At 35.7% G+C, this 27,993-nt stretch overlaps 1 protein-coding gene across 4 annotated transcripts; it reads left to right on the plus strand.

Moving 5' to 3' along the window:
- Positions 1 to 1,842: 1,842 nt before the first annotated feature.
- Positions 1,843 to 27,929, plus strand: BNIP2 (BCL2 interacting protein 2). Of its 4 annotated transcripts, XM_019441323.2 has the most exons (11): positions 1,844 to 2,035; positions 10,175 to 10,281; positions 11,561 to 11,628; positions 12,198 to 12,365; positions 14,020 to 14,196; positions 16,937 to 17,039; positions 18,196 to 18,327; positions 19,491 to 19,577; positions 19,707 to 19,805; positions 20,546 to 20,581; positions 23,247 to 27,929. In XM_019441323.2, the coding sequence occupies exons 2-11, from the start codon at positions 10,232 to 10,234 to the stop codon at positions 23,296 to 23,298; spliced, it is 972 nt and encodes a 323-aa protein (XP_019296868.2). In that variant the 5' UTR covers positions 1,844 to 2,035; positions 10,175 to 10,231; the 3' UTR covers positions 23,299 to 27,929. The 4 variants fall into 4 exon arrangements, with proteins under 4 accessions (XP_053744991.1, XP_019296868.2, XP_053744990.1 ...); XM_053889016.1 differs by lacking the exon at positions 19,491 to 19,577 and having other exon boundaries at positions 1,843 to 2,035; XM_053889015.1 differs by lacking the exon at positions 20,546 to 20,581.
- Positions 27,930 to 27,993: the final 64 nt, after the last annotated feature.

Genomic DNA, 27,993 nt, shown 5'->3' on the forward strand with positions numbered 1-27,993 from the left:
CAACAAGTGATTGTAAAAATATACTAAAGATTGTCCAAAAAAATCTGCAAACACAAGGAAAACTGTGTCTTAATTATAGTTTTTTCAGGCTAACAGTTGGATCCACTGCTTAAAGGTATGTCACCTAAAAGTTGAAGGAAAATATACTGAGCGTATTATTTGAAAATATAACTAGTATCTTGTTTGAAAATCAGTTAGTCTTATGTTTTTGATGTTTTTGTACATTCCGTGAAGTGTGGTTTTTCATTATCAAAAAAAAAAAAAAAATGGAGTAACCTAAATGTTCAATAAGGAATTGTTAATATGTAAATTACCCAAAATAGAAACGATGGTGTTGAAATATACTTACCAACCTGAAGAGGAGTTCAGGATATATTTTTAAATGAAAAAAAAATTTATAAACTATTAGGTACATTATCTCATTTTTTATAAAAACATGTATGTGCTCTTTATATAGGTATATGTATACAAAAATCTGAAAGGATATGCATAAAGGTATTAGCAGTGACTATCTTTTTTGCCTTATTTATAGTTTCTAATGTTTCAGCAAGAAGTATGGATAATTCATGAGATGGGGATAAAAAGATAACTCATAGAATGGATTATTCAAAACTAAAGGAAACACTAACCGAGCTTATTAAACAGTGAAGTTACTGAAATGAAATAGAAACTGAAGATTGCAAAACAAAACAACAACAACCAAATCACATAACTGTATATGATTTCAAATGATTTGCTGCCACCCTGTGAGGAATGCTACTCATTGCGGGACTGAAATAAGCAAACTATGGAACTATGAAAAATCTGTAACTGAAGATGGACTCACATACATAAGCATGATCCAAGACGTTGTTTAAAGCTCTGTGTACCAGTTGGTAAGTTTTGTTTTCTCTGCCAGCTATTTAGGGGGAATAATACCTAACATATATGATTACAGTAAGTCAAGCACTATTCTAATAAATATGACTTTATCTTACAAAAATCCTATGAAGTTGTTTTTTCCTTATTTTTATAGATGGGACACAGAGAGTTTAACCACCTGCCAACGGTCAGTAAATGTTGCCAAAACAGTGTAAACCCGGGAGCTGCATTTTGGGTCAATGACTCAAATTTTTGAGCTTTCTGTTCCCCTCAACCACCCTTCCCCCATTCACAAATACCCTGCCCAGTAGTTGACCGTTGCGCCTTTGTAGGGATTTACTGGATGAAATTTCTTGAGAGAGATTATTATCTTCTCCAAATGATCTTAGTTCCTTGAAGCTATAGAGAGCTGGGCCCTTCAGAGAACTGATGGTTAGCGATCCACGGTGAGACAGGTGCAGAAATTTAGAGTAAGCGTTTGGAAAACTTTATAGTAATTTTACAAGTAATTGTGTGTCTGTTGACTCTAATAATAAAATGTGTCTAATATTTTTGTTTTATCTTACTAGAGCATGGTCCACAACTAACTGTTAATCCAAAACACGAATCTGATCGCTCCCTGTATTCTGGGCAGCACTGTTTTATTCAGCCTCGAGAATTTTGCCAAGGGTTTTTCTGAAGTTTAGTTCCCCAAAATGAGGCCTCGGGTACTTTTCCTCCCCTATTTTCCTCCATTTTATGCTACAAATGTATTGTAATGATCAATAAAGCCAAAATAGTGTATAAAGGGCTCTCTGCGACTCGGGCACCCAGTCTCGCCATCACGCGAGTAAGCGCCACCAGATCTGCTGGAATACAGGGCTCCCGACGGACGCCTGCGCAGGCGTTCGTCCGCGACGGCCGAGGGGGTGGGGGCAAGGACTGCTCTGCTTAGAGAAGACGCCACGCCTTCGCCTGAAGAAGGTCAGGATACTACCACTTCCGCCGGGGCAGCTCTCTGCATCCGGGTCAGCTGCTGCCGCTGCAGCTGTAGCCAGGGGACTGGGCCAGGGTCTCCGCTGCAGTCCGAGGGGAGCGGGCTCCTCTCGGCGCTACCTCTTGCGACCTGGCCGTCAGCCCCGCGTCGCCGGCCTGGAGGGGCGAAGAAGACGAGGGGGCCAAGGCTTCCTCCGGGGTGAGTGCGGCCCGGGAAGACTAGGCACGGCGGGCCTGGGCTGGAAGCAGGCCTGGGGCGGATGTCTGAGGGGCGCGTGTCCCCTGGACAGCCCGAGAGAGGAAGCCCAGAGAGTTATCCGGTGTAGGGGGCGCCTTGGAACCTGCCCGGGAGGCGCTTCCCGGGTCCCCACCCAGCTTAGGCCCCCGCCCTTGGCTCGACTCCTGCTTGCCTTTGCCATCCTTGCTCGCCCCCCGCCACCCGTCTGCCGTTTGTGCTGTTGTTCTCAGGAGAGAACTTGCCCCTTTTCCGCTCCCCCTGCACACACCCTAGTCGGGGTGCGGTGACCTGGCCCCTTTGGTCCCGTATTTAGGACCAGCGTCAGTCCTGGTGCAGAACAAAGAAACTTGGACTTCTGATGTGCCTCATACTCTCGGGGAGTAGACGCGGAAGCGGCATTTGTAATGAAAGCTTTAGTAGACCTTCCTCTGTGAAAAGACGAATTCCTGCGTGAATTCACACTTCACCTTTTGTTGAATGGTTTGGGTTTCCTGGTGTAGCTGATGCACCTTGAGATCAACTAGATCTGCTCACGTTAAATCAGGAATTTATTTGGGTCTGTTATGTTGCTTTGAAACTCACCTTGTCTGCCTGTTCCTGGAGCTCTTTGAGAGCACAGCTTTTGCCCTGTTCATCCTGGTAATCGTAGTGCCTTATAGTTAGCTGAAGTGTGTGGTTGCATTTTAGTGTTGCTTTTTTCGTTCTCACCTTTTTTGATTAGGACCTCTGTTTGTCTTAATGCATAATTACTTAACTTTTTTTCAATTAAACATCCTTTCTCTAAAATTGTGTAAGAATTTCTGCAACTTGTAAATGGATAAGGTTGGTAACTGAAGTTACCCAATTTAGTTACCTTTTGTACTATCTTCTTGATAATCTTGCACATCTTTTACTTAGTTCCTGTCATTTTACATTTTCTCCGCACTCTTCTTAAATCTTTCTAATCTCAATTGCCACCTAACGTTGTTGGGCTTATACAGGAAGTATGACAGGTCCACTTCTGCCAACATGAAACTTGAACTAGACCATCATAAGTCAGTGCTGTTGTAGTCTTTAAGCGTTAGAGGACCTTTGAAGTTAAATGTAACCAGATCTGGCATTACAGGCTTATTCTGTATAAAGTTGATGGTGAACTGGAGACAGTGCGCTGTAATAGTCTACGGGTTAATCTGGGAACCGGGATGTAGTGTCGTTTGCCTCACATACAAGAAGAAAATGGTGATAATAACACCAATGTTTGACACTTCGCAGAAGTTGTTGATTGGAACATATGAGATGATGAATGTGCAAGTGGTTAGTAAATGTGAAAAGGAAAGTAGTTCTCCGGATTCCATCTGGAGAAATGCTGGTAAGATCAGGGATGCAGGAAGGCATCTAAAAAAGGAAGTATATATAGCCAGTTCTGAAAAATTAACCTTGGCTAACAGTAGATGGAAAGATGTCTTATTAAGCTTACATGGTGTAAAGCAGATTACTAGTATAATGTGATGATAGTAATATTCCAAAATTATCGTTTTTTTAAGGTTTATTTATTTATTTTGAGGGAGGGAAAGTGCAAGTGGGGGAGGGAGAGAGAGAGAGGGAGAGAGAATCCCAAGAGGGCTCCACGCTGATACTGTGCTCAGTCTTCTGAACCTGGAGATCATGACCTGAGCCGAAATCAAGAGTTGGTCACTCAACTGACTGAGCCACCTAGGCGGTCCTCAAAATTATAATTTTATATTACAACTAATATTTGTAACTACAGGGGCTCCTGGATGGCTCAGTCGATTAAGTGATTAAGCGTCTGACTCTTGGTTTTGGTTCAGGTCATGGTCTCACAACTCGTGGGTTCCGGCCCCTTGTCGGGCTCTGACCTGACAGTGCAGAGCCTGCTTGAGATTCTCTGTCTCCCTCTCTTTCTGCCCCTCCCTCGCGCGTGCTCTCTCTCTCTCAAAAATAAATAATTAAAATAATGTTAAAAATATATTTATGACTACAATAAGGAGATCAGTATTATACTTTAATCTTTGTAAAGGCCTTAGAGCATCTCCAGTATGTTCTGCATACTGATAATAAAAGTACTGTTTAGGGGCGCCTGGGTGGTGACTCAGTCGGTTAAGCCTCTGACTTCAGCTCAGGTCATGATCTCATGGCTCATGAGTTCAAGCCCCATGTCAGGCTTTGTGCTGACAGCTCAGATCCTGGAGCTCTCTTCGGATTCTCTGTCTCTTTCTACCCCTCCCCTGCTCACGCTCCGTCTCTCTCTCTGAAATAAATGAACATTAAGAACTTTTTTTTAAAAGTACTGTTTATAGGTGACATAATTATTCTTTGCTTTATTTTCACAATTTTGAGAAGAGTCAGACCATTGTAATTTTTCTTGAGTTTTGTGTTAACATTTTTGACAGAGTATCTCATTTTGCTCTTTTTTTAAATTGAGGTACAGTTGGCATATAACATCATATTGGCTTGAGGTGTACATACAATAATGATTTGATATTTTTATATATTGGGAAATGATCACCACAATGAGTGTATTTAACATTCATTGCCACATATTGTTAAACATTTTTATCTTGTGATAAAAACTTTCAAGAATTATTTTCTTAGCATCTTTCAGATCTGTAATACACTATGCTGTACGTTACATCCGTAGGATTTATTTTATAACTGGAAGTTTTTACCTTTTGACCCCCTTCACCCATTTTGCCCACTCCTTCAACCCCCCTCCCTTCTGGCAACCAATGTTCTGTGCATCTAAGAACTTGGGGTGTGTGTGTGTGTGTGTGTGTGTGTGTGTGTGTGTGCGCGCGCGCACATGTGTGTGTTTTAAGATTCCACATATAAGTTAAGTGAGACCATATAGTGTTTGTCTTTCTCTGTCTGACTTATCTTACATAGCATAATACCCTCAAGGTCTATCCATTTGTCCCAACTGGCAAGATTTCATTCTTTTTATGGCTGAATAATATTCCATTCTATATGTATGCCACAGTTCCTTTACCATTCATTCATGGATGAAAACATAGGTTGCCTCTCTACTTTCACTGTTGTAAATAATGCTGCAGTGAACATGAGGCTGCATGTACCTTTTTGAGATGGTGGTTTTGTTTCCTTCAGATAGATACCCAGAAGTGGAATTTCTGGGTCATATGGTGTTCCTATTTTTAATTTTTTGAGGAACCTCCATACTGTTTTCCACAGTGGCTGCACCACTTCACATTCCTACCGGCAGTGCACAAGGGCTTCTTTTTCTCCACACCCTTGCCAGCACTTGCTATTTCTTGTTGAATCGAGAATGGCCATTCTAATAGGTGTAAGGTGACAGATCATGGTGTCATTTCATTCTTAAAAACCCCTGCATGGGGCGCCTGGGTGGCGCAGTCGGTTAAGCGTCCGACTTCAGCCAGGTCACGATCTCGCGGTCTGTGAGTTCGAGCCCCGCGTCGGGCTCTGGGCTGATGGCTCAGAGCCTGGAGCCTGTTTCCGATTCTGTGTCTCCCTCTCTCTCTGCCCCTCCCCCGTTCATGCTCTGTCTGTCTCTCTCTGTCCCAAAAATAATTACAAAAACGTTGAAAAAAAAAAAAAAAAAAAAAAAAAAAAAAAAAAAAACCCTGCATGATCCTGCTCTCAAGTAGTGACAAGCATATAAGATTTTTCTGTAGGTGTTTTGGTGATCTTTGTAAACATATAAGTTGGCCTAAAGTGTTCTCCTATAGTGCTACCAGTGTTGCCAACCTTACAGGGCAAAGTGAACATAAATATTTAGAACGAAGCCCTTTCGTTTAAATGGGGAAGTGAAAGGCTTGCCTGGGCATTTCCTTCTGCAACTGTAGATGGTGGTTACTAGCACCTATTCCAGCAGAACTGTTACACTACATAATAGTAAAGTTGTCATGTAAGATTATAATTTATAACCCAAGACGGTTGTAAATATGGTTCTAATACTTAATTTTTTTTTTAGTTTTTTTTTAACGTTTATTCATTTTTTGAGACAGAGCGTGAGTGGGGGAGGGGCAGAGATAGGGGGACACAACAGAATCTGAAGCAGGCTCCAGGCTGTGAACTGACAGCACAGAGCCCGACACGGGGCTCGAACTCACAGACCGTGAGATCGTGACCTGAGCTGAAGTCGGACGCTTAACCGACTGAGCTACCCAGGCGCCCCTTAATACTTAATTTTTGCTTTTAATGTTTTCAATCTTGAGTTTATAGGGAAACCCCTTCTTCGTTTTGGTTGAATTTACCACCACACCTCCCTCCAGAGACTGTCAGGAGGAAATACATTCTCCTTGATTTTTAACCTCATTGAGGTCAGCAACTGTTGTGAATTTATCTCTATGACTTCCACTAATAACTGGCACAAGTTATGATGTTCTCCCGGTACCACAAGTCTGTTGAGAAATCAAGTTATTCCTGTTGCATTAGGTTATTTTAACACATGGCATCTTAAAGTGTTATTTCCCCATTCTAATTTACTAAATCTATGAACAAAAAGTGGGAAACAGGCACAGTTAACTTGTGAGTCAGCAATGTCCTGATTTCCTTCAAAGTGGTTGTGCTTATATTGCTCCTTTCTTGTTTGTTTCCTGTTCTTACAGCTGCTGATGATTAAGTGCTTCCAAGAACAATATTCTCTCAGTTGTTTAAACTTTTTATCTACCTAGTGTATTTTCTCCCTAAAATTCGTGATGGAATGGTCAAGAGTGAATGTGTCTTTAGCTCTCCTCCTGGGTTCTGTTTAACTAGCTTAAATAATTATCCCCAAACTAAATATCCATGTCCATGTGCTGTGTGTATTAACATCATGTACTTCATGATTTTGAAGTACAAATTGAATGAATCAGCTGAGATATCTGAAGGACTCAGGCTCTATATTGGGTAGAGAAGTTCTTTTCAAGTGATAGACTGGTTCCTGTGGTAGAGGATCGAAAGGACAGGGTTTGTCTTATCGAATTTCACTGGTTACATATTTTCTCTTACAAATGAGGAATAATTTTACCAACAGAAATTGATAATTGCATGGATGTGGATTGCCCTAAATATTTTCACTACACTTTTTGGGGAGTAAAACAACAGAAAGCCTACTTACATAGTTTAATAAGAAAAATAAGCCTAAGGGGTAGAACAACACAAAGGCTTGCTATCCAGTGTCATACCTACAATTAAGTATTTATTCATGTAACTGATATTTACAGGCTTATGTGCCAGGCATTGTGCTAGGTGTTGGGAATATAGTGATAGCACTTTCAGTCTCTGCTTTTGTTTTTGAGATATTAAATCTTTTTCTAAGTATGTGGGATATTTGAAAAAGACACCAAGAACATCCTGGTATTTTTCCAACACCTGGCAAAAAGGCGAGACAAAATAATGGAAACTTTTTCTGATTATTGAATTTAGGAAGTATATTAGTTCACTTTAATGTGATTATAAAAGACTTGAGAAAACATTGAGGAGTAAATTAAAATTTTAAAAATTAAAAATTTGAACTATATGCTAACTAATTTGGATGTAAATTTTAAAAAATTAATTTAAAAAATTAAAAATTTGAAAGAGACAGTTTTAAACCTGTATTAACGGAGTGTTTCAGTCTTCTTGACCATCAGTTTCTAGGGCAATAAGCATTAAGTATTTGGGCTTGTTGACCATAATTTTGGGGTCTTTTACACTAGTTCTGTGTCTTAAATAGAAGAGATTGGTAAGGTAGGTATCCCTTTTCTGTTTATTTTCTTCTCTACTCAACATTGCCTCGTTCATTGTTTTCCCAAAGAGTTAAAAATCCCTTACTCCTATATATAAATACTGAGTTTTCCAAGCAAATATGTTAGTGAGGAAAAGATAGCATTTGCCATTTTTTCTGTACTTGAAAGCGTGTCCTCGAAAATTTAAACCTTTTGAGAATGTGTGAAACCTTTCTTTGAGCAGAGGTAAGAATTCAAACTTGGCAGAGATATAAATTTAGTTTACCATGTGAAATCTAACACTTCAGAAAATTGCCTAATTTTATTGTTGTTCTGGAACACAGTGCTTTTTCTGTACAGCTTTGTACATCTTTTTTTTTTTAACGTTTATTTATTTTTGAGACAGAGAGAGACAGAGCATGAACGGGGGAGAGTCAGAGAGAGGGAGACACAGAATCTGAAACAGGCTCCAGGCTCTGAGCTGTCAGCACAGAGCCCGACACGGGGCTTGAACTCACAGACCGTGAGATCATGACCTGAGCCAAAGTCGGCCGCTTAACCGACTGAGCCACCCAGGCGCCCCCAGCTTTGTACATCTTTTGACTGTTGTAATGACAGCACATGAAGCAACCATAAACCATAACCATGTCTTTGTTTTATTTCTTTCTTTATTTATTCCAGTATGATTAACTGGAATTATATCAGTTTCAGGTGTATAGTAGAGTGATTGAACAAATCTGTACATGACTCAGTGCTCATCATGATGAGTGTACCCTTAATCCCCTTCACCTCTTTCACCCATCCCTCACCCACCTCCCCACCAGTTCTCTATATTTAAGACTCGGAGTTTTTTGTTTCTCTCTTTTTACTTCATTCATTTGTTTTGTTTCTTAAATTCCACATATGATGTATTTGTCCACGTATTTGTCTTTCTCTGACTGACACTTCACTTAGCATTCTATCCTTGAGATCCTTCCATGTTGTTTTAGAAGACTAATTGAAGTGAATGTGAATGACTGTCACCTTTTGTTTTATTTGATAAGTATTTTTAAAAGTTATATATACATGATTTTAAAAGTCAAATAGTTTAGGATTTACTATGAAATGCATCAGTCATTCTCCCCATCTCACCCTCTTTCTTCTACTGGGGCCAACCGCTTTTTGCTTTGTTTTTAATACTTCTAGTGATACTTCCTATCTCTTAAGAAATACATGTTTTATTACTTTTTCAAAAAATACCTTTAGTCATCTATTGACTTGGTCTAATGTAATTCAACTGAATACTCATTTATACCTCTTCCCCCTAAAGTTGTCCGTTTTTTGTTGCACTCATTAACCAGTTGATCTTTATGACTTCTTAAATAATATACTTAAACCTCTGTTTCTTATTCCATCAACCAAACCAATCTCTAGGTTCTTCACTTTGTAAAATAAGGATGTTGGCCCCACACCCTTCCTGAGACAAACTAAAATTTAATGGCCTAGGTTAACACATGTAGATGCATCAATAGAAATATTCACTAAGTGTCTGAAAACTTATGCTGAACTGTATGAGAAAAGTTTAGTGTAGATATGAGGCAAATCAAAATTAATCTACTGGATAATTACTAAATAGCCTTCTTTAAATACCTCCAGAATTATGGCATTGAAACTATACGGGAGGAAATATAGAAAACAGCACGCATGTTTATTGTACTTCAACTCAAAAATGTTAATTATACCTCAGTTAAAAAAAAAATACAGCACACATATCACTTGGCTTTAGTGCCATCATGAATGTAAATGCGATTTACTTTCGATTTCTAGAATCAACCTCCATCCACATGACAGAAAGTTATGGGTCTAGAGTAGAGAATATATTTACTTTTTATTCATTGTGCCTTCCCCCTAAAATTGCATAATTTTTTTTGCATAAGTCAAAATATTTAATAAATTTTAAATCACAGCCTGGGATACACATGCATATATGTAACTGAAAACAAATATTTTCACTGCACAATACCCTTATTACAAATAGCACTTACTTTGCTAGAATATATATATATGTGTGTATATATGTCCACACACATATATATGTATATATGTATATATGTATACATATACCTATATGTATATATACATACACGTGTATATATATACATATACATGTATATGTGTGTATACATATATACATATGTGTATATATGTATGTATATATGTATACATATACATATGTATATATGTATATATGTGTGTGGATATATACACACACACCGTTCTTCATTCTCATTCTTTTTTTTTTTTTTTTTTTTTTTTTTTATAATGGTAGTTGAAACCCAGTAAATTGATTTCACAACCAGGGTGGAGGTGTGAACTAAGGTACAAGATTATTATGCCTTTTAAGCAGTTAAAAAATAAAATGGAAGATATGTTGTTATAAATTTTTCTCTTTTCACAGGACATTGGCTCTCTGGATTATCAGGAGCTTGTAGTTGATATTGAATCTAAGCTGAGGATGGAAGGTGTGGAACTTAAGGAAGAATGGCAAGATGAAGATTTTCCAATGTGAGCAGTACTTTTAAAAGAAAATTTAAAACAAAACTTCAAAATCTCTTTATTGAGATGTCACTTACTAAATGAATATTGAGTTTCTTAAAGAAGCCCAGTATTGAGGGGCACCTGGGTGGCTCAGTCGGTTAAGTATCCGACTTTGGCTCAGATCATAACCTTGCAGTTCGTGGGTTCGAGCCCTGTGTCATGCTCTGTGCTGACAGCTCAGAGCTTGGAGCCTGCTTCAGATTCTGTGTCTCCCTCTCTCTCTGCCCCTCCACATCTCATGCTCGCTCGCTCTCTCTCTCTCTCTCTCTCTCTCTCTCAAAAGTAAATAAGCATTTAAAAAAAAAAAAACAGCCCAGTATTGAAAGGTATTCATTTGATACTAGAAAATGAGAGTTCCTGTTCAACAGTTAGATGAATTCTCTTGTATCTTATATTCCAATAAATATATGTGATTTTCTATAATCTTTCATTTTTGTTTTCAAGATTTAAATTTCAAAATTTTTGTTATTATAAAAAAAATGCTTTAATGTGGTATTTCTTAGAGTCTAAGGGGTTCTTGGGAGAAGGGAGTCTTTAAATGTCTGTAAGAATTATTAAATTTTGTGTTTCTATTTTAAGAAAAAATTTATTAAATAAATAAGGGTTTTTTTTTTAGATCATCTAGCCAGCTACCTTGATATGTTTGCATTTGTGTTTACAATGGTATTGACACCAGCTGGGTTAAGAGAAAAAGGGCAGAGGCAGATCTTATATGTAAATGATGCTTCCATACCTTCCTGGTTAGAAGACCATCCCAGTGCATAGAAAGGTCCCTTAGCAGTGGGAATATGGACAGCTGGTGGGAATACCAAGCCATTGCATAACACATGGGGATAATAGTAATGTAGAAATACTAAGCTCAAAAGAATTGTAGCCATCATCACCATCCTCCCACGTGAGGGACAATTTACCTTCATCACCCATTGTATCATATGTCACATTAAATTCCTGCGTTTGAATTATATATTTTTTAGGTTGTTTATAATTTTTAGAATTGTTTTATAGTTGTATTCAAGAGGAATTAGATAAGGAATTTGTATCTACTTTTATGTGTTATTTATTTAAATGTGTAAGTCATCTCCGACAGTCTGAAATTTTCTTTAAAAGTGGTTTGTAAATTACTGAAGCTTAAGAAACCACTCTATTCAGTTTTCCACATAATTGGTTCTATATTTTTAATAGTTCTTTTAACTTCAAAAATTTTTTTTTTAATTTGTGAAATAAAAATTATGTCTGTGTCTTCTAGACCTTTACCAGAGGATGATAGTATGGAAGCAGATATATTAGCTGTAACTGGACCAGAGAGCCAGCCTGGTAAGAACTTGACATTTTGGTTTCAATGAAATGATAGACTTTGTGCTATTTTTTAACACCTTTCTTTGTCAAGCAAAAAAAAAAAAAAAAAAAAAAAAAAAATATATGTATATATATATATATATATATACACACACACATATACATACACACTCACTTTTTGTTCTATTGTAGGGAGCCAAAGAATGAGTTGAATGTTTAAGAAAGCGTGTTTGGAATGCTTTGGAAATTATAACTTTCCAAAGACATACCCTTGGTTTTTGGAAATTTCTACAATAAAAAGTTGAGAGGAGTTCATTTTTAGTAGTAAGAGTTGGTTGTAAGATCTGCCTCTGTTATTTAAAAAGATATATCCTTGTTGGAGTATGTCATCTTGCCATGATGTAGAAACAATAATGAGCAAAATCCAAAGTTCGTAAAGTAATGCTTTGGGATTGTGTCTGATTAATGTTAATTTTCCTCAAGAATGAAGTGATTAAAACTTTCTCTTACTGAACTTGAGCATGTAAACAATCCTTCTAATCTATTTTTCACCTTTTTTTTTCTTTTACCCATTCCATGCTCACTAGAACTTAATGGAAATAAAGTGAGAAAGAAACTCATGGCCCCAGACATTAGCCTGACCCTGGATCCTAGTGATGGCTCTGTGCTGTCAGATGATTTGGATGAAAGTGGAGAGATTGACTTAGATGGCTTAGACACGCCATCAGAGAACAGTAATGAATTTGAGTGGGAAGGTAAATGCTTCATTGTTTTTATCTAACTTTTATTAATAAATGTTTGTCTCTGTATGCATACGTGTTTTTTGAGTAGCGGTTTCGTATTAGGATAATTGGAAAAACTTAAAACTTGAGCATGAACCCAAAATCAATGACGAAGGGATTTTGTTGAAATATCATGTTATTCTTTAAAGTTCCTACTGTATTTGTTACTAAGATGTGAAGTACTGCTAACGCTGAATATTCTTATGTTTCAAAACTGTTTTTAGTAGATTACACAGGTGGCTTAATTTTTTTTTCTTAATTGCCCAGTATTGTAAAGTTATGTTTTCTCATGTTGCTTCCAAAATATCGCTTGATAATTATGGCATGTTCTTTTATTCAGTCAATAATCTAAGCAAGAAAAGCTTTGAAGAGACATGTAATTTAGGGAATATGCTACAAGTAATTAAGGATTTGCAGAGAGGGAGCTTTGAAGGGAGTTTTTTTTAATTAGGTTTGCCTACACTGTATAAACAACCAGCTTGAATTATGTATACTCTTAGTCTTCAAACTTTATATTCCTGATTATTAGTTATTTAGAATTCAAAGGAGTTGGCATGTCTGTTGCTTTGGATGCTTTCTTTAATGACACAATTGCTGTGTACAGTATCTTTATATAGTTGTTTGTGGGTTTTATCCTTAGAATGATTTTCATTTCAAAGCAGTGTTCGGCACTATGTGTCTTATCTGAAGTAAAGAGTAAGATCCTTGATATGCTGTATCTTTGTTCCTTTTTTCTTCCCTGTTTTACTGGTTCACTAAGCAGTCCAGTTATAGCAGTTTTTTTTTAAAAGATACTGAAATAGTTTTCTGCCTATGTGTTTTGTCTCTTCTTTCTTTAATGCTGCTGTAGTCATTTCCTGGAAGGATATTTTCCGTTAACAGCTTTATCTTGGAAACAAACAACTAACATGCAGTAGGTTCCCCCTCCCCCATCTTTTGGTAAGGACTATGATACTAAAATTTTGAAAATCATTTCTTCATTTAAAATCCACTAAAATGCAATCTTGAAATATAAATTACACCTAATCATTGGTGCTTCTGCTTTGGCTAATGTCAATTCAAAATAGACTTTTGCATGTACACATCAGAATTTTTTCAGTAAATATATGCTTAATAAAATTGATCAAATGAGAAATAATCATTGACTAGTTAACCACTTTCTATCTGGTATTACAATGTTTGGGGAGTAATTTATGTGCTCAATAACAAAAACCGGTTTGCTCTCAGATACTTACTGTAAATAACCTATAGTGGTAACTACCAAGAACAATGTTGTAAATAGAATCTAGAACAGTATTGTAAGGCCAGTATGCTAAGATTTTGATGGTTGTGTGAATTATCTTTTTTTGGACTCATGAATATACACTGCACTGTGATTAGGTGCTTTCTGAATTAAGCAATACAAAAAGAGTTCACCATGTTTTCCAAAAGCATAAAATGGCCTCATACGAAGAGCAAGAAGCCTTTTCCTCTATTATAGAAGAAACACTTAAAAATTCCACAGAAGGTATAATGAAAAATTCTCTGAACAGTCTAATTAGATAGTAAAGTGGTTAACATGCAATTTTATTTTTATTTGTTATTTATAAGTAACAATTTGTGATTCAAAAACCTTTTATTTTGACAGATGATCTTCCAAAGCCCAAAACTACTGAAATTATTAGGAAAGGCTCAATTACCGAATACACAGCAGCAGAGGAAAAAGAAGATGGACGACGCTGGCGTATGTTCAGAATTGGAGAACAGGACCACAGGGTTGATATGAAGGCAATTGAACCCTATAAAAAAGTTATCAGCCACGGAGGTAAGAGCGATCAAAGATTGTTCGTATTTTTTAGTGCAGTATCAGAAATGTAAATGCTTAAAGAAGCTCTCCCTTGAGTTAAAAATTGTAACTGGTAATTTTTATGTCATTTTAGAAATATAACAGGTTTGAAGTAAAAGGATAAAACCACATTTAAAAATCATTAGTAGACGCACACAGTATGTTCAAAAGGTACAAGAGTGTACAGCAAAAACTGTTTTCCTCCCGCTCTCTTCCTAAGACACCCCCCCAAAATTGAGACTTTCTCATCTTTTTATCCGTTTGTAATTTATATACAGTGAAATGCCGTAATCCTTTTTTGTAGCATTTGCAAATTTCTTTTTTTTTTTGGTCTCAGCTTCATGAGATATCTATAATTGACACATAACATCGTGTAAGTTTAAGGTGTAAAATGTGTTGATCTGATACAATACATATTGCATAGTGATTACCATTTCTTTTTTGTGGTGAGAACATTTATGATCTGCTCTCTTAGCAACTTCCGTGTACATAATAGGGTATTATTAACTGTAGTCACTATGCTGCATGTTAGATCCCTAGAACTTATTCATCATATAACTGGAAGTTTGTACCCTTTGACCAACATCTCCTCTTTCCCCCTAGTCCCTGGTAACCACCATTCTAGTCTCTAAGTTTGGCTTTTTTAGATTCCACATATAAGTGATATCCTACAGTATTTGTTTTTCTTCTTTCTGACTTTTTCACTTAAAAGTGCTCTAATCTGAAATGTAAGATTCAGTGAGTTTTGACAAATGCCCATGTAACCATGTATCCCCATATCACCTACACCTCTAGACAGATAGAACTTCTCATTGCCCCCAAAATTCTCTCATACTCCTTCCCAATGAATACCCCCTCCCCAGGAACCACTATTCTAATGTCTGTCCCCATGACATTTCCTGTTCTAGAATTTCATGTAACTAGAATCATATAGTATACACTCTTGTGTCTGCTTCTTTTGCTCAGCATCTTCTGGAGATTCATCCATATTGTTGCACGTGTCTATTGTTCATTCCTTGTTATTGCTAATTGATATTTCATTGTGTGGTTTGACCACAGTTGGCTTATTCACTTTTCCTTTGATGGCTATGTGAGTTGTTTCCAGTTTGGGCTATTATGATTAAAACTGCTGTGAACATTCTTGTACTAGTATTTTTGTTGTGTAAGTAAAACCTGGTGTTACTTAAAGCCCTAAACAAATCCTGTAGCTTTACCATAAAGTACAGAACTAATTCATTCCACATTCTTACGGAGCACCAACTTTGCATATTTGTGGAATATCCAAAAATGTAAGGCTTTGATCCTTAAGAAATCACAAGTCAAATAGGAAAAGCTTTGGAAGTACAATTATAACTTCTGTCCATCTGTGCCATGTACAGAAGTTTACTTACACGCTGTAAATAGTGCCAGAATGTTAATGGTAGTCAAAATGCAATTCACTCCTGGGGCATCTGTGTGGCTCAGTCTGTTGAGCATCTGACTTTGGCTCAGGTCATGATCTCACGGTTCATGAGTTTGAGCCCCATGTCGTGCTCTGTGCTGACAGCTCAGAACCTGGCGCCTGCTTCGGATTCTGTGTCTCCCTTTCTCTCTGCCCACCCCTGCTTGTGCTGTCTGTCTGTCTGTCTCTCTCTCTCTCTCTCAAAAATAAACAAAAAAAAAAATGCAAGTCACTCTCTAGAACATGTCGTATTACCTGAAATCCTAATGCAGGAAAGGGACCACACAGGTTAAGCAGATTGGGTTTTTTTATGTAAAATCATTTCTGCTTAATTTACTCTCTACCAAATGCATTCCCTTCCTTATTTCTATAGTCTTCATTCATCTGAAAACAAATCACTTGAATATTTGCAGTTACATTATTCCACCTAATTTAATCTTATTCAGATGAAGAAAACAGGATAATCTGGATCAGGAAGTCTACAGACTTGCATTAATTCAGCTGGTTCATGGGAAACAAGTTGTGAGACCTGCCTTATGGTTTAAACCTATTATCTTTCAGAAATAGTGCTTTATTTGGATTAGGGGAAAATAATTAGGGCCATTTTATCCTACTGAATTATCACAATGTGTTTTGTGACTGAGATTAAGAAAGATATTGAAGATGCTAAGGTACTTGAAATGTTTAAACCTTTTCAGCGTGTGTTTGTAAACAATAGAAATGAAAAAGCAAAACAGTTTGTTACTAGATACAGCTTAATATCTAGAGATTATAATAAACATACACATTTTAATAGACATACACATTTTAACACTTTTTCTTCTGTTAGAATTGTCAGAGATGTAATCTTTTCTTAGTTTTTAATCCTCTCTAAAATCCACAAAATGCTAGGTATTGTTGACTGTAAAACTATTTTTTGAGAAGCACCCACTTTAACCATAAATTGCTTAAGATTGTTTTGTTGCAGATGTTTTTGTATTATGTCTGCTTGGATTATATCACATTTGTCTATTTGCTAAAATGAGTCTGGCTTTCTGATTATGCTATTTTAATTGGGTTTCTGGTTTTATGCCCACCCTTTCCTCTTGAGATTTTATTGCACTTGTTTTGAGAAGAGGGGATTTAAACATCTTTCTAAGACTATTTAAGATTAAATAAGAAACCAGGATTTTTGATCCAAAAACTTGTGGAAAGTGAATCACTATAATCTGTCAACTGTACAGATTTCCTCTGAAAAAGTAAAATCGTGCTAGCGATTTTCTTTGATTTCTTTTCCAGGATATTATGGCGATGGATTAAATGCCATTGTTGTGTTTGCTGTATGTTTTATGCCTGAAAGTGGTCAACCCAACTATCGATACCTGATGGACAATCTCTTTAAGTAAGTGTATCTTCACAAAAATACTTGGAAGAATTTTGGGTTAATTAGATCTCCATTTCAAGAAGGTGAACTTTAACTGGGAAAAGATTATAAATATCCCCGTCCTGGTTAAGTCCTTATTCTTTGGCATTATGCAACTATTTGTTTTCCAACTCAGCAGAAAAATTGTCAGTTTAAAACCGGAGGGGATATTTCAAATGATCTGTTCCAGCTTCTTTATTATTTATATTTGAGGATACATTGAGTGTAAAGAAATTGCTTTGATCTCAAAAGCATATGACTAAACTGCATTTATTCCCAAGAAGCCAAATGTAACTGAACTAAGTTCTGTTATATTTCTCCAGAATCGTTTTGTTTCTTAAGTTAGTGCTGTTTTTAAAACTCTTACTGTGGAGGGGTGCCGGAGTGGCTCAGTTGGTCAAGTGTCCGACTCTTGATCTCAGCTCAGGTCTTGATCTCATGAACCGTGAGATTAAGCCCTGCTTCAGGCTCTGCGCTGACAGCGTGGAGCCTCCTTAGGATTCTCTTTCTCCCTCTGTGTCCCTCTCTCTTGTGCACACACACACTCTCTCTCAAAATATATGAACTTAAAAACTTGTTGTGGAAAATTTCAAACATATACAAAGGCAGAAAGAAATATATTGAATCTTTGTGTATGAATCACCCAGTTCCATAGTTAACAGTTTATACCTCCCCAAAATTTATGCTCTCCCCATTGTATAACTTTGGAGCAAATCCCAGAAATCATGTCATTTCATCTATAAACACTTAAATATGTATTTCTAAAAGATAACTTTTTTGTATATAATCATAATACTGACTAATGCAATTTTAAAACTTTTTTTGTTTTGTTTTTTAGAGAGAGAGAGAGAGAGGAAGTGTGCTTCTGTAAGGGGGGCAGAGAGAGAGAGAGATTGAGAGAGAATCTCAAGCAGGTTCCTCTGATGCAGGGCAATCCCATGACCCTGGGATCCTGACCTGAGTGGGATCCCCAACCAACTGAGCCACCCAGGCACCCCCCCCAACCAATGGAGTTTTAGAATTTTAATTGGCTTTGCTGTCATTTAAGAGAAGGGAAGGACATTCTATAATTTGGATAATTGGGTTTGGTAGTGTAAAGCAATATTTAAGGCTTAAACTTAATTTGTTTTTATAGGTATGTTATTGGCACTTTGGAGCTGTTAGTAGCAGAAAACTACATGATAGTTTATTTAAATGGTGCTACAACTCGAAGAAAAATGCCCAGTCTGGGATGGCTCAGGAAATGCTATCAGCAAATTGATAGAAGGTATTGTAAATACACATTGAAAGCTAGTCTGAATAATTTTTAGATTAGATTTATTAGGTTAAATTTTATTTCCTATTGCCACTTAAAGACACCATAAATTACATTGGTTAATTTCATAACACATTTCTCTTTTCTCAATGTAGTGTCTTAGAATATCCTGAAGGAAATGAGTTTTGATCTGTTTTACAAAGAATAATTCCTTAAAACAAACTTATAAAATAGTTCTTTATTTCTCCTTATTTATACCACACTGAACATTTTCCTGTAATTTACATTCTGGGAAAGGATGGAAAACTTAGTACATTTCCTATTTTAATATATTGTGAATTTTGTTTAACTCATAGTGCTTAGCATGTTTTATGGTTTTAAAGATGCTCACCTATAATCTTCCTCTGGAGTGAGCTCCAGAAGTGTGTTCTCCTAGGAGTTAGTCATCCATGTGAATGGAAGGAACTTTGATTCTACAATTGGTTTGATTTGACTATAGCTAATTTGAACTAATTTAATGAACTCAGACTCATTAATAGGTTTCTCTAAATACCTAAACATTGCAGGAGCTAGTTTTTATGACAAAAAAAAAAATGCTAATGATCACTTTATTTAAGTGTGAAATATGCATTAATAAAACAGGTTTTATTTGGTCATTATAAGTCATCCAGGATAATGCCTTTAATTCTTAGGGGGGAGTTTTACACCCCATAAGAATGTGTTAGATCTGACATTTCCTGTTCCTATGGTGATCTTCACATCCAGCTTTCTGCTTGCACAGTGCCTTTCATAGTGTCAAAGAAATGAGTACCAGTTCCCTCCTCTCCTGAAAAATGAAGACAATTTACCTCTGTATTCCATATTGACCTCTACCCCTGGTTGACAGAATCCTAAAGTGAATATATCTAGGAGACATTTAATGACAGGCTGTACTGTGGATGGACATAAATTTAGCCAAGTGGAGTAAAGTTCATCTCAGTAGTAGGAGTGACCATCAGAATTCAAGAGTGCATTTTCTTGTCTTTAAGAATATCCCATCTAAATGAACTTATGGATGAGGGTTTTTTTTGTATAAAGTTGTACATACTTACTGATGTCTTACCTTTTCTTCCAGCAGTAGAATTTGTAGAGCTTTTAAATTTTTATTTCTTTTTCTTTTTTTTTTTTAACTCCAGGTTACGGAAAAATCTAAAATCACTAATCATTGTACATCCCTCATGGTTTATCAGAACACTTCTAGCTGTTACAAGACCCTTTATTAGGTAATTTTCTGAGAGCCATTGACTTTAAAAAAAAAACAAAACTAGAAACAAAAACACAAACTCCTTGCATGAATTTGTCAGTTCTGTTGGTCAGAATATTGAGGTAATTATTTTTATTTTCTTCCGTAGCTCAAAATTCAGCCAAAAAATTAGATACGTCTTTAATTTGGCAGAACTAGCGGAACTTGTCCCCATGGAATATGTTGGCATACCAGAATGCATAAAACAGTATGTTTTGTTTTATTTCTTTAATTATATTGGATTTTTATATTTTGATATGCAAGAGGTAAATATTTTTCAATACACACTCTTTTTCCTGTATTATAAATATTTTGTAACTGCTCTTGCTTTTGTAAAGAAGGAAAAGGGAAAGAAGCCATTTTCCAACACCTTCTCCATAAGTCACCATTTTCTTCAGGCTATCAGTTGAAGAAGTAGGAAGTATTTTTCTGGTTGTGATTAATTTTCATTTCTAAAGACTTTGCAATCTTAAGAGTTGATTTCTTCATTGGTCAGTACTAAAGAACGTTCTGTAGACTTGGAACATGCTGCTCTCCAAATTTGAGTAAATTCATCATGGCATTGAATAATCCTGTTACTGGAGAAATACAGTATTGTTTTTATCAGCCTAACCTTGGTACATTCCAGTGGCTGGAATATATTCTGTTTACCACATTCACTTCTTTATAACTTTTATAAGGATTTGGTAGAAGGCTATTAACATAAATACTTGGGTATCACACTGCTGTCATGTAGAAAAAAGTTTTTTGTTTTGCTAATCTGAGGTTTAGTCCATTTAATGTGTCAAAGCCAGATTTCTTAGGTCAGTTTTGACTTTCTCCACAGTGTATTAAGTATTTTTGGTTTTGCCTGCAGTCTTATATGAGTTTATTGTCAGTGCCTTTTTTTCGAGTTTTTGTTCATCTTCATAACATGTATATTTACTGAAATAACTCTTCCCTACCAAGGTATGAAGAAGAAAAGTTAAAAAAGAAACAAAAAAGGTATATGCACACCTTGACTGGGTTGCATCTAGACTAGTCCATTTGCATTGCACAGACTAACTCTTCCTTATTGGTTGGTTAGCTTGTAGACAAAGATAATAGCATCTGTAAATATAAACATACCCCAGAATCCAAATACAGAGTGAATCTAAAATTCCCGATGCTGAATATGGCTTGGATTCACCCTGTTTTAACACCATGTATAATGCCAATTAGGAATTAAAGGCCACAGCCCCTCTTCACTCCTTTTTGGTATACGTATACTGATGAGAAAACCAGAGAAATTGCTAAGAATACTATTTGAAAAACCAATTACCTCTAAGACTTTATCTGTTTCACCATATTCTTTACATGTCTAGTGGTTTTGATAAATACATGTACTTATTTAAGGAATCAATTTATTTCCCTGGGGTTTATGATTATATTTGCAATGTACATATTCTTTGGCTAACCAACATTGATTTCCCTGTATGCTTATAAATGGCCTGCTAACCAGTCAAATCCTACATACAATAAAATACCTAAAATTCAGTATACCATTTAATAGTTAAATACTCTGCTTTCCATCTTTAATTTTGAATACTTCTGCTTTGAGCATAACAAACTATTAGCTCTTAATATCTTGGCATAGAACATGAAAGGCAAGGATATAAAATAATTACCATTTTATATACTAATTTAGAACAGTGTAGAATTTGGAGCTAACTTGTTAATGGATTTTTAAAAAATAATGACATATTAGCAAAACTGTTTTAATACTAAGTGTCTTAAGAGTTAGGGTGAGAAATTTGTATGTAGTTATTACTTTGACCATTCTAAGGAACCAGTTATAAGGAACTGAAACATTCTTAACTTTGAGGACGTTTTGACTCTCTTGATGAGCAAGAATTCCGTTGACCTTGTGACGGAATCATAGCTTTACATTTTTGTATGACACTTAACAGTTTAACAAACATTTGAACATAGAGGTGTGAACAGTAATTTTAGATCTTGCTAATTTTTTTTTCTAGGCACTAGTGTACATTTGCCAGACAGATAACTGAAATTAAAAATATAATCTGTAATTGTATACTGAAGCCAGTTGCTTCATGGATTTCAAGATGAATTACCTTTGTTGATAAAATCTGCTGGGCCTTTTTACAAAGTTCTTAGTATTCAGTTACCTAGAATTTAGGCATCAGAAAAATAGTAGAACTATACTTTTTATTTAAATGTATTTTTTGATAACCTACCAGTACTATTTTATCTTGTTTGTTTGTTTGTTTTCTGTTTTAAAAACTTCTGTTTAACCTTGATAGAATCATTACATGTATCTTTCAGGCACTTCCTTATTTTTTTGTACCAAGTTTTTTTACTCTTAAAAAATAATAAATTCTTGTCAGCTTGAAAATGGTAACATTAAAGTTTTAAAGATAAAGGAGCATATTTTAAGACATTTCACAGAGACTGTATGAGGAGGAGCTTACTTAAGCTCCCTATTAAGAAATCCCTATGATGAGTACTGGTAATAATAGGGTTTCAAAACTGAGTGTGGAAGTATAGGAATTTTAAATGTTGTAGATGTTTCTTTCAAACAGTTCCTCAGTGCCAAGTATGGCCAGGGAGAGATAACAGTTGTTAACATGTTTGAATGTAGTTTAAAAGTAAAGTAATTGTGAAATTCGTTCTTAAGGATATTTCAGATTTTGAAAAGATTGGTTGTATACTGCAAGCCTTACCAAGAATATGTACCTTTCAGATTTTTGGTACCAGCATATTAAGAAAAAAAAAAAAATGTTTTTAAATGTTGTTAATCTGGCTTTACCACAGACCAAGACTCTTCAGTCTCATTTACTAATGTTCAGGTGATCCTAGTAATGAGTGGTGATGATCATAGTAATGTAAACATAGTAATGAAAAGTATCTTTATATATCAAATTGTTTTAAACTCCCCTCCATCAGTAATCCCAACTAGTAGAAATATAATAGACTATGGTACATTATCTTCTTTAAAGGGTTGTTTATAATTGTGTGGTAATTACATAATTCTAATCTCCACTTGCCTAAATTTTGATATGATCTCTGTGCAACACACTACTAATCGAGGCAGATTTTTAACCACCTCTGGATATTTCTGATTATTAAATTTGATGGCTTCTTACTATCAAAATAAGTGAAAGGCATTTATATTCTAAGTGTACTAGTAAATTTTATACAATAATTCTGATTTCTATAAATGTGCATTTTTATCACTGAATTTAAAAACATTGATCAGTTGGTGGGATTGGTATCATTTTAATATTTCGGTTAACAGAATCATTTTTGAGGGAGTTTTTCCTGCCACTTTCTCATCACTTACATCCCTGCCCCAGCCATGCTATGGCTCCAAGATTTTAATATATTTGTTATAGTTTGAACTTTTAGTAAAGTTTATGGGCATTTGTACGTAAAGTATATTACAGTCTTTGAGGAAACAACAGTCACATTTCTTGCCAGTGTCCTCTTGTCTTTAAAAATTACCTTTCATGGTTGGGGAAATGTCTGGTAACCTTTTTACTATGTCTGCTTCTTTGCAAAGCTTTGTTTTTAACAGAATAATATTCTATGCTAAAAGTAGTCACAGTTTTTAAAAGAAAACTGTTCACTTGCTAGTGTCTTATTATCTATATTGTTTTTCATTAACCAGAGTTGATCAAGAGCTTAATGGAAAACAGGATGAACCGAAAAGTGAACAGTAAGTTTGGCATCTAGTCCAGACAAGACTGAAGAATGTGCTGATGAAGCAGTGCTCTTTTTTGCATTTATAATGCATTTATTGGCCCTGATTTTTATGTAACCTGTTACAAAATTGACTTGATTCTTCCTTAATGGACTTTTGTATAAGGGACTGTTCACTGCTGTATTGGTTTGCAAATCTCTTGAATTTAGCTCTTTATTAGCTAATTATATTGTACTCATTTTATATTTTATATTGCTGAATAGCAGAGAACCACACTTTATATAAAGCAGTTTTTGCATTTGTTTGTTGAATGATACATCTTCTTCAGTAAAATATTTATATGCCTAAATGGTAAAGGAAAGAGATAATATATATTTTTATGTTTCTGAGCAATATTTTTTAATGTATACCTGTCTTGTGGAAGAATGTGCAGGTAAATGAGATCATGATTTGTAAAGTGCATGTTCGAATTTCTGTTTTTGTAGATGGTTAGATACATTTCCTGGGTAACTTACAGAATAAAGTTGCTCATAAGATGAGGGACAGTTAAACTGGTTCTCATGAACACCCAAAGGTCATGTTCATAATCTAAGTAGATGTATACTATCCTAGGCTTTTTTCTCATTTAATAAATACCGTTTAATTCAGAAGCGCAAATACAAATGTATTGCACACTGTTTCCTTTTTAAACTTTAAAGACAAGTCAAAAAGCCATTTTTAGAACTACAGAGGCTAAGAATTGGGATTTGTATATATGTATATATGGGACATTTTATCTTCTGGCCCAAAGTCAGAACTTTATTATAAAAATTTTAGATTTGTTCACTAATGTGAAATAAGCTGTGTGTCCAGGGTATCACTCTCCAGAATTTGTGAGTGCAGTGTAGTATTCAGAGAATGTGATGAGTTCTTCACTGTCACTATTTTTCTGTAGAAAATAGGGGCTGCTTTTTTAACTGCTCTCAATGTGGGCACTTTACCAAAATACTTTATCAATTATTTAAACTTGATAATAAGTGTTTGACCTAGTCAGATATTGTGTGTATTCACATTTTCTTTTGAATCATGTTGACAGTACTGTAAAACTAAGTTATTTTGTAAGTCTTAGAGCATCACTGCATTATGCTGTTTTGGATGACACATTTATATTAACTTTTTGTTTAATTTGGTAAGTACCTTGACACTATATTAAAATACATTGTCCTTAGGTGCTCGAACAGAACTTAATTGCCCGCAGAATCATCCTAAAACAGTAGGTTGGTCTAATATTGTGTCATACACTTGTGTGACTCATTTGGAAAACTTGGTATCCTCCAAATTTGAGGGTACTGCCACACTCTGGGCCTTCCTGTAAGGCAATTTATTAAAGAGTGTCCTAGAGTAGCAAAATTGGAGCAAAGGAGGGCTAAGCTTTTAGGCTTTATTCTGTCAGACTGAACATACATGTGGCTTTCACCATTGCCATTTTTAATACAAAGTTTGTATTACCAAGAGAATTTTCCTTTACTTTTTGTCCTTCTCAGTTATAAACTTGACATGCTAAACCTAAGTCTAATCCTGGAGGATTCCCAGGATGAGATGTTCCTCAGCAGCCTTCTGACTTACCTTGGATAAGCAGCTGTAGGCAGATCCTAAACTAACGTCATTCTGGCAAGTAAAGCCAAAACCATTATTGCTTGCTCAAACCTTAGAAACGGCTTGTGTTGAAAAAGCAAACTAACAATAACAACTTAGCCATTCCTTCTGAATTGAACCATATGAGAATCATGGATAAACGATTGTGGAATTTAATTGTGATTAGGGTATGTATTTGTAGAGCTCTTTAAGTAGTCTTTCATCTATAAAAGTCTTTATCCTGCTCACAGTTTGCTGAGCTTTTTAAATAGGTGGTTTTCCTCCACATTAACAGTTTTTCAGTTTCAACAGTTTATTGTGTTTGTTCACTTTTGCTTTTGCAAGCATTGTTCCTAACTACAGATACAGCTTGTTGCAAAAGTGGTGCATTTTCTTAAATATTTTTTGAAGTACAACTAGCCCGTCATCCATTAGAACATTAAAAATCAGAGGGAACACTGTTAACACTTGGGATATAACGAAAGGGATGTGCCGTGAATCGCTAGAGTAAAACACACCTGCTCTAACCTGCACCTTAATGGAATCTGGTATAGAGATGTGCCCCATAATAAATGTCTCATAACCCTAAGGCTTAAGATCATAACTGGTAGGTTGGAGGAGAAGCATTTACTAAGTTTGTTGTTAATCGTTTGTCTTTGTGTGACATTTCCCCCATATCATTCAATTTTAATTTTCCATTACTGATTGAAGTGAAAGTACATATAATTGTAATATTTCATGTTTCTCCTAAGGTCATGGATCTAACTTAACTGGTTTAATTTGATTTTTGTCAGTATATTTTGTTGTACTTGGGCTCTGAATGCCTCTTAGTCAAAAGTTTCTTGTATAAAGTAATTTGGTTGTGTTCTGCTGGATCATATTCCTAGGTAGCACCAAGGAAAGATGGTATATTGACCTCACAGTTTAAGCTTAATAGCCTTTACCTTGGGTGGAGCTTGGTGGTGGAATATGATTCTAGGTAAGCCCTAGCAGGGTAGTTTGAAAGGAAAATAACAAAACAAGGAAGGAAGAGAAAGAAAACTATAAAGGGGTTCTCTCAGATGTCACTGAATGTGTCTGTAAAGGGAAATAGTGTGTGTGGCAGCTCTTGGCACCATGCAGTAGGCTTTCTTGCATCCAACAGGAAAACCTGCAGGCTTCACACGGAACATGTGAGTAAGAAGACTGGAAGTGAAGGAGGGAAAGACTGGTAACACCTATAATGAGAATTTGTATTTTCCTCTGCTTTGTCTCTTCATACAGAAACAAGTTTGAACAGAGAGGGTCAGCAGTAACAGTGCTCAGATTAAAGTTTAGGACTAGGTTATTTTTTATGTTTTCTAAGATTGGTAAACGTTAATGTAGTCCTTGAAAGTGGGCATCGCTATTTAGTAACTTGCAGTGAGTACTGAAATTTGCTGATTGACGAGTATATGTCAGTAGCTAGAATTTGTTCGGCTGCAATTTCAGAATTTAAAAAGGTAAGGGATCTGCTTTTTGATAGAGACTTCTTGTAGAGGACTATATAGCACCACTATTTGGCTGTTTTTATGTGAGTGCTCAGGGAATCTCGAAGTGTTTGATTTAGTGTGGAAGTGGCTTTTTTAGATTTCTTCAATTGACAGATAAATTAGCATTAGGATATTATCGGATAGAACGGGCCAGTTTCCTGATGAGATTGGTAAAGGTATATATAAGGTGACAGTTGCTTTGTCCTCCTTTTCCCCATGTTATATATGGAAAATTAGTAACGTTGCTTAATCAGAAGGGAGAAGATAGGCTGAAAATAGATTTGCTAATCCGTCCCATCTTGTTTTCATGCTTATTTTTTTCCCATCCTATTTAGATATTTGAGAACTGGATCACAAACCTCAAAAGAAAGGAATAGAGGAGTTAATGTGCTTATTAATTAGACCACCTGTTCCGTTAGAGTTTATCTTGTCGCAGGGACCAGGAATTGGAGGAGTTGAGTTGCTGGGAGAAAGCATTACGAATTTACATTCACATGAGAAGGTCAGCTGGTAAGGGCAGTGGAGACCATCTGTGCAGTGTTCTAATAGTACTGAAGAATTACCTGGGGAGCCTTTCACTCCCTCTTCCGCCACCCAAGATTCTGAATGAATTAGAGTTAGATCAGAGGTGAGTCCCTGTAATGTAACTTTCTTTCAAAGTTCTAAAAATAGTACTTGAAAATAAGATAATGTGTTAATAAACACCAGGAGTGACTCTAAAATTTGAACAGAACTGTTATTTTGTTTCAACTATGTATGCTAGATCTACTTAATTTCTTATGTTTTGAGATTTACTTTAAAAACTCTATGAAAAGTTCACATAAAGCACTTAAACACGTAATGAAAATCAAAGGTTTAATGCTTTCAGATTGATAAAGAACAATATTAAACTGTTTGCTTCGGATAGCTGTCTGAGTCTTATGTGACCTTATATAAGAGGTTAAAACATTTACATTTTGAAATCTGTGTGTTTTCACAATCAGTATGGCTAAGGTGGAACTTGGAAAATAATACTAATCTGCTGCTCCACTGCACTTTTTGTATACAGACTTTTTAAGTTATGCCTCTTAAACTGTTCATTTACATAAACCTAACTGGTAAATATTGGAGGTGTTCGGGGCTACTGTCTTGCACAGCCGATTGGACACTGTTCACCTGGAACACAATTTAGAGTTAGTCACCTACACACTTTGATACGAATTCCAAAAATTCAAGTATTTTTCTTAATGTAAGTTCACGTTGTTGCCATGTAGACACAATGTGCTGTGATCGTTTCACTATTCAAAATATGTTGCCTAGGCTGGTGCTGTCATTTTACAGTGTGAGAAATTTAGTTCTGATGACTGTGTGTGGAAGATGTTGATGTGATCCCTGTAAGAAAGGAAAGAGTTGGTCTTGATTTACTAAGGAGATGTAATATTGTATTTTTCTCTGACTTATTAGGAATACAATAACTTGTGTCCTGATTTGTTGCACATGATACTTTTGCAACGTTAATGAATTTAAATAAATTAATTGTAAAGTTTGTTTTTGACTCATTTTTATCACATATTTTGTCTTACATTACGTCACTAAATTTTTACACTGAG

This window comes from Panthera pardus, unplaced genomic scaffold (genome assembly GCF_024362965.1).
Source record: "Panthera pardus isolate Hobbes unplaced genomic scaffold, ASM2436296v1 HiC_scaffold_24, whole genome shotgun sequence".
NCBI lineage: Eukaryota > Metazoa > Chordata > Mammalia > Carnivora > Felidae > Panthera > Panthera pardus.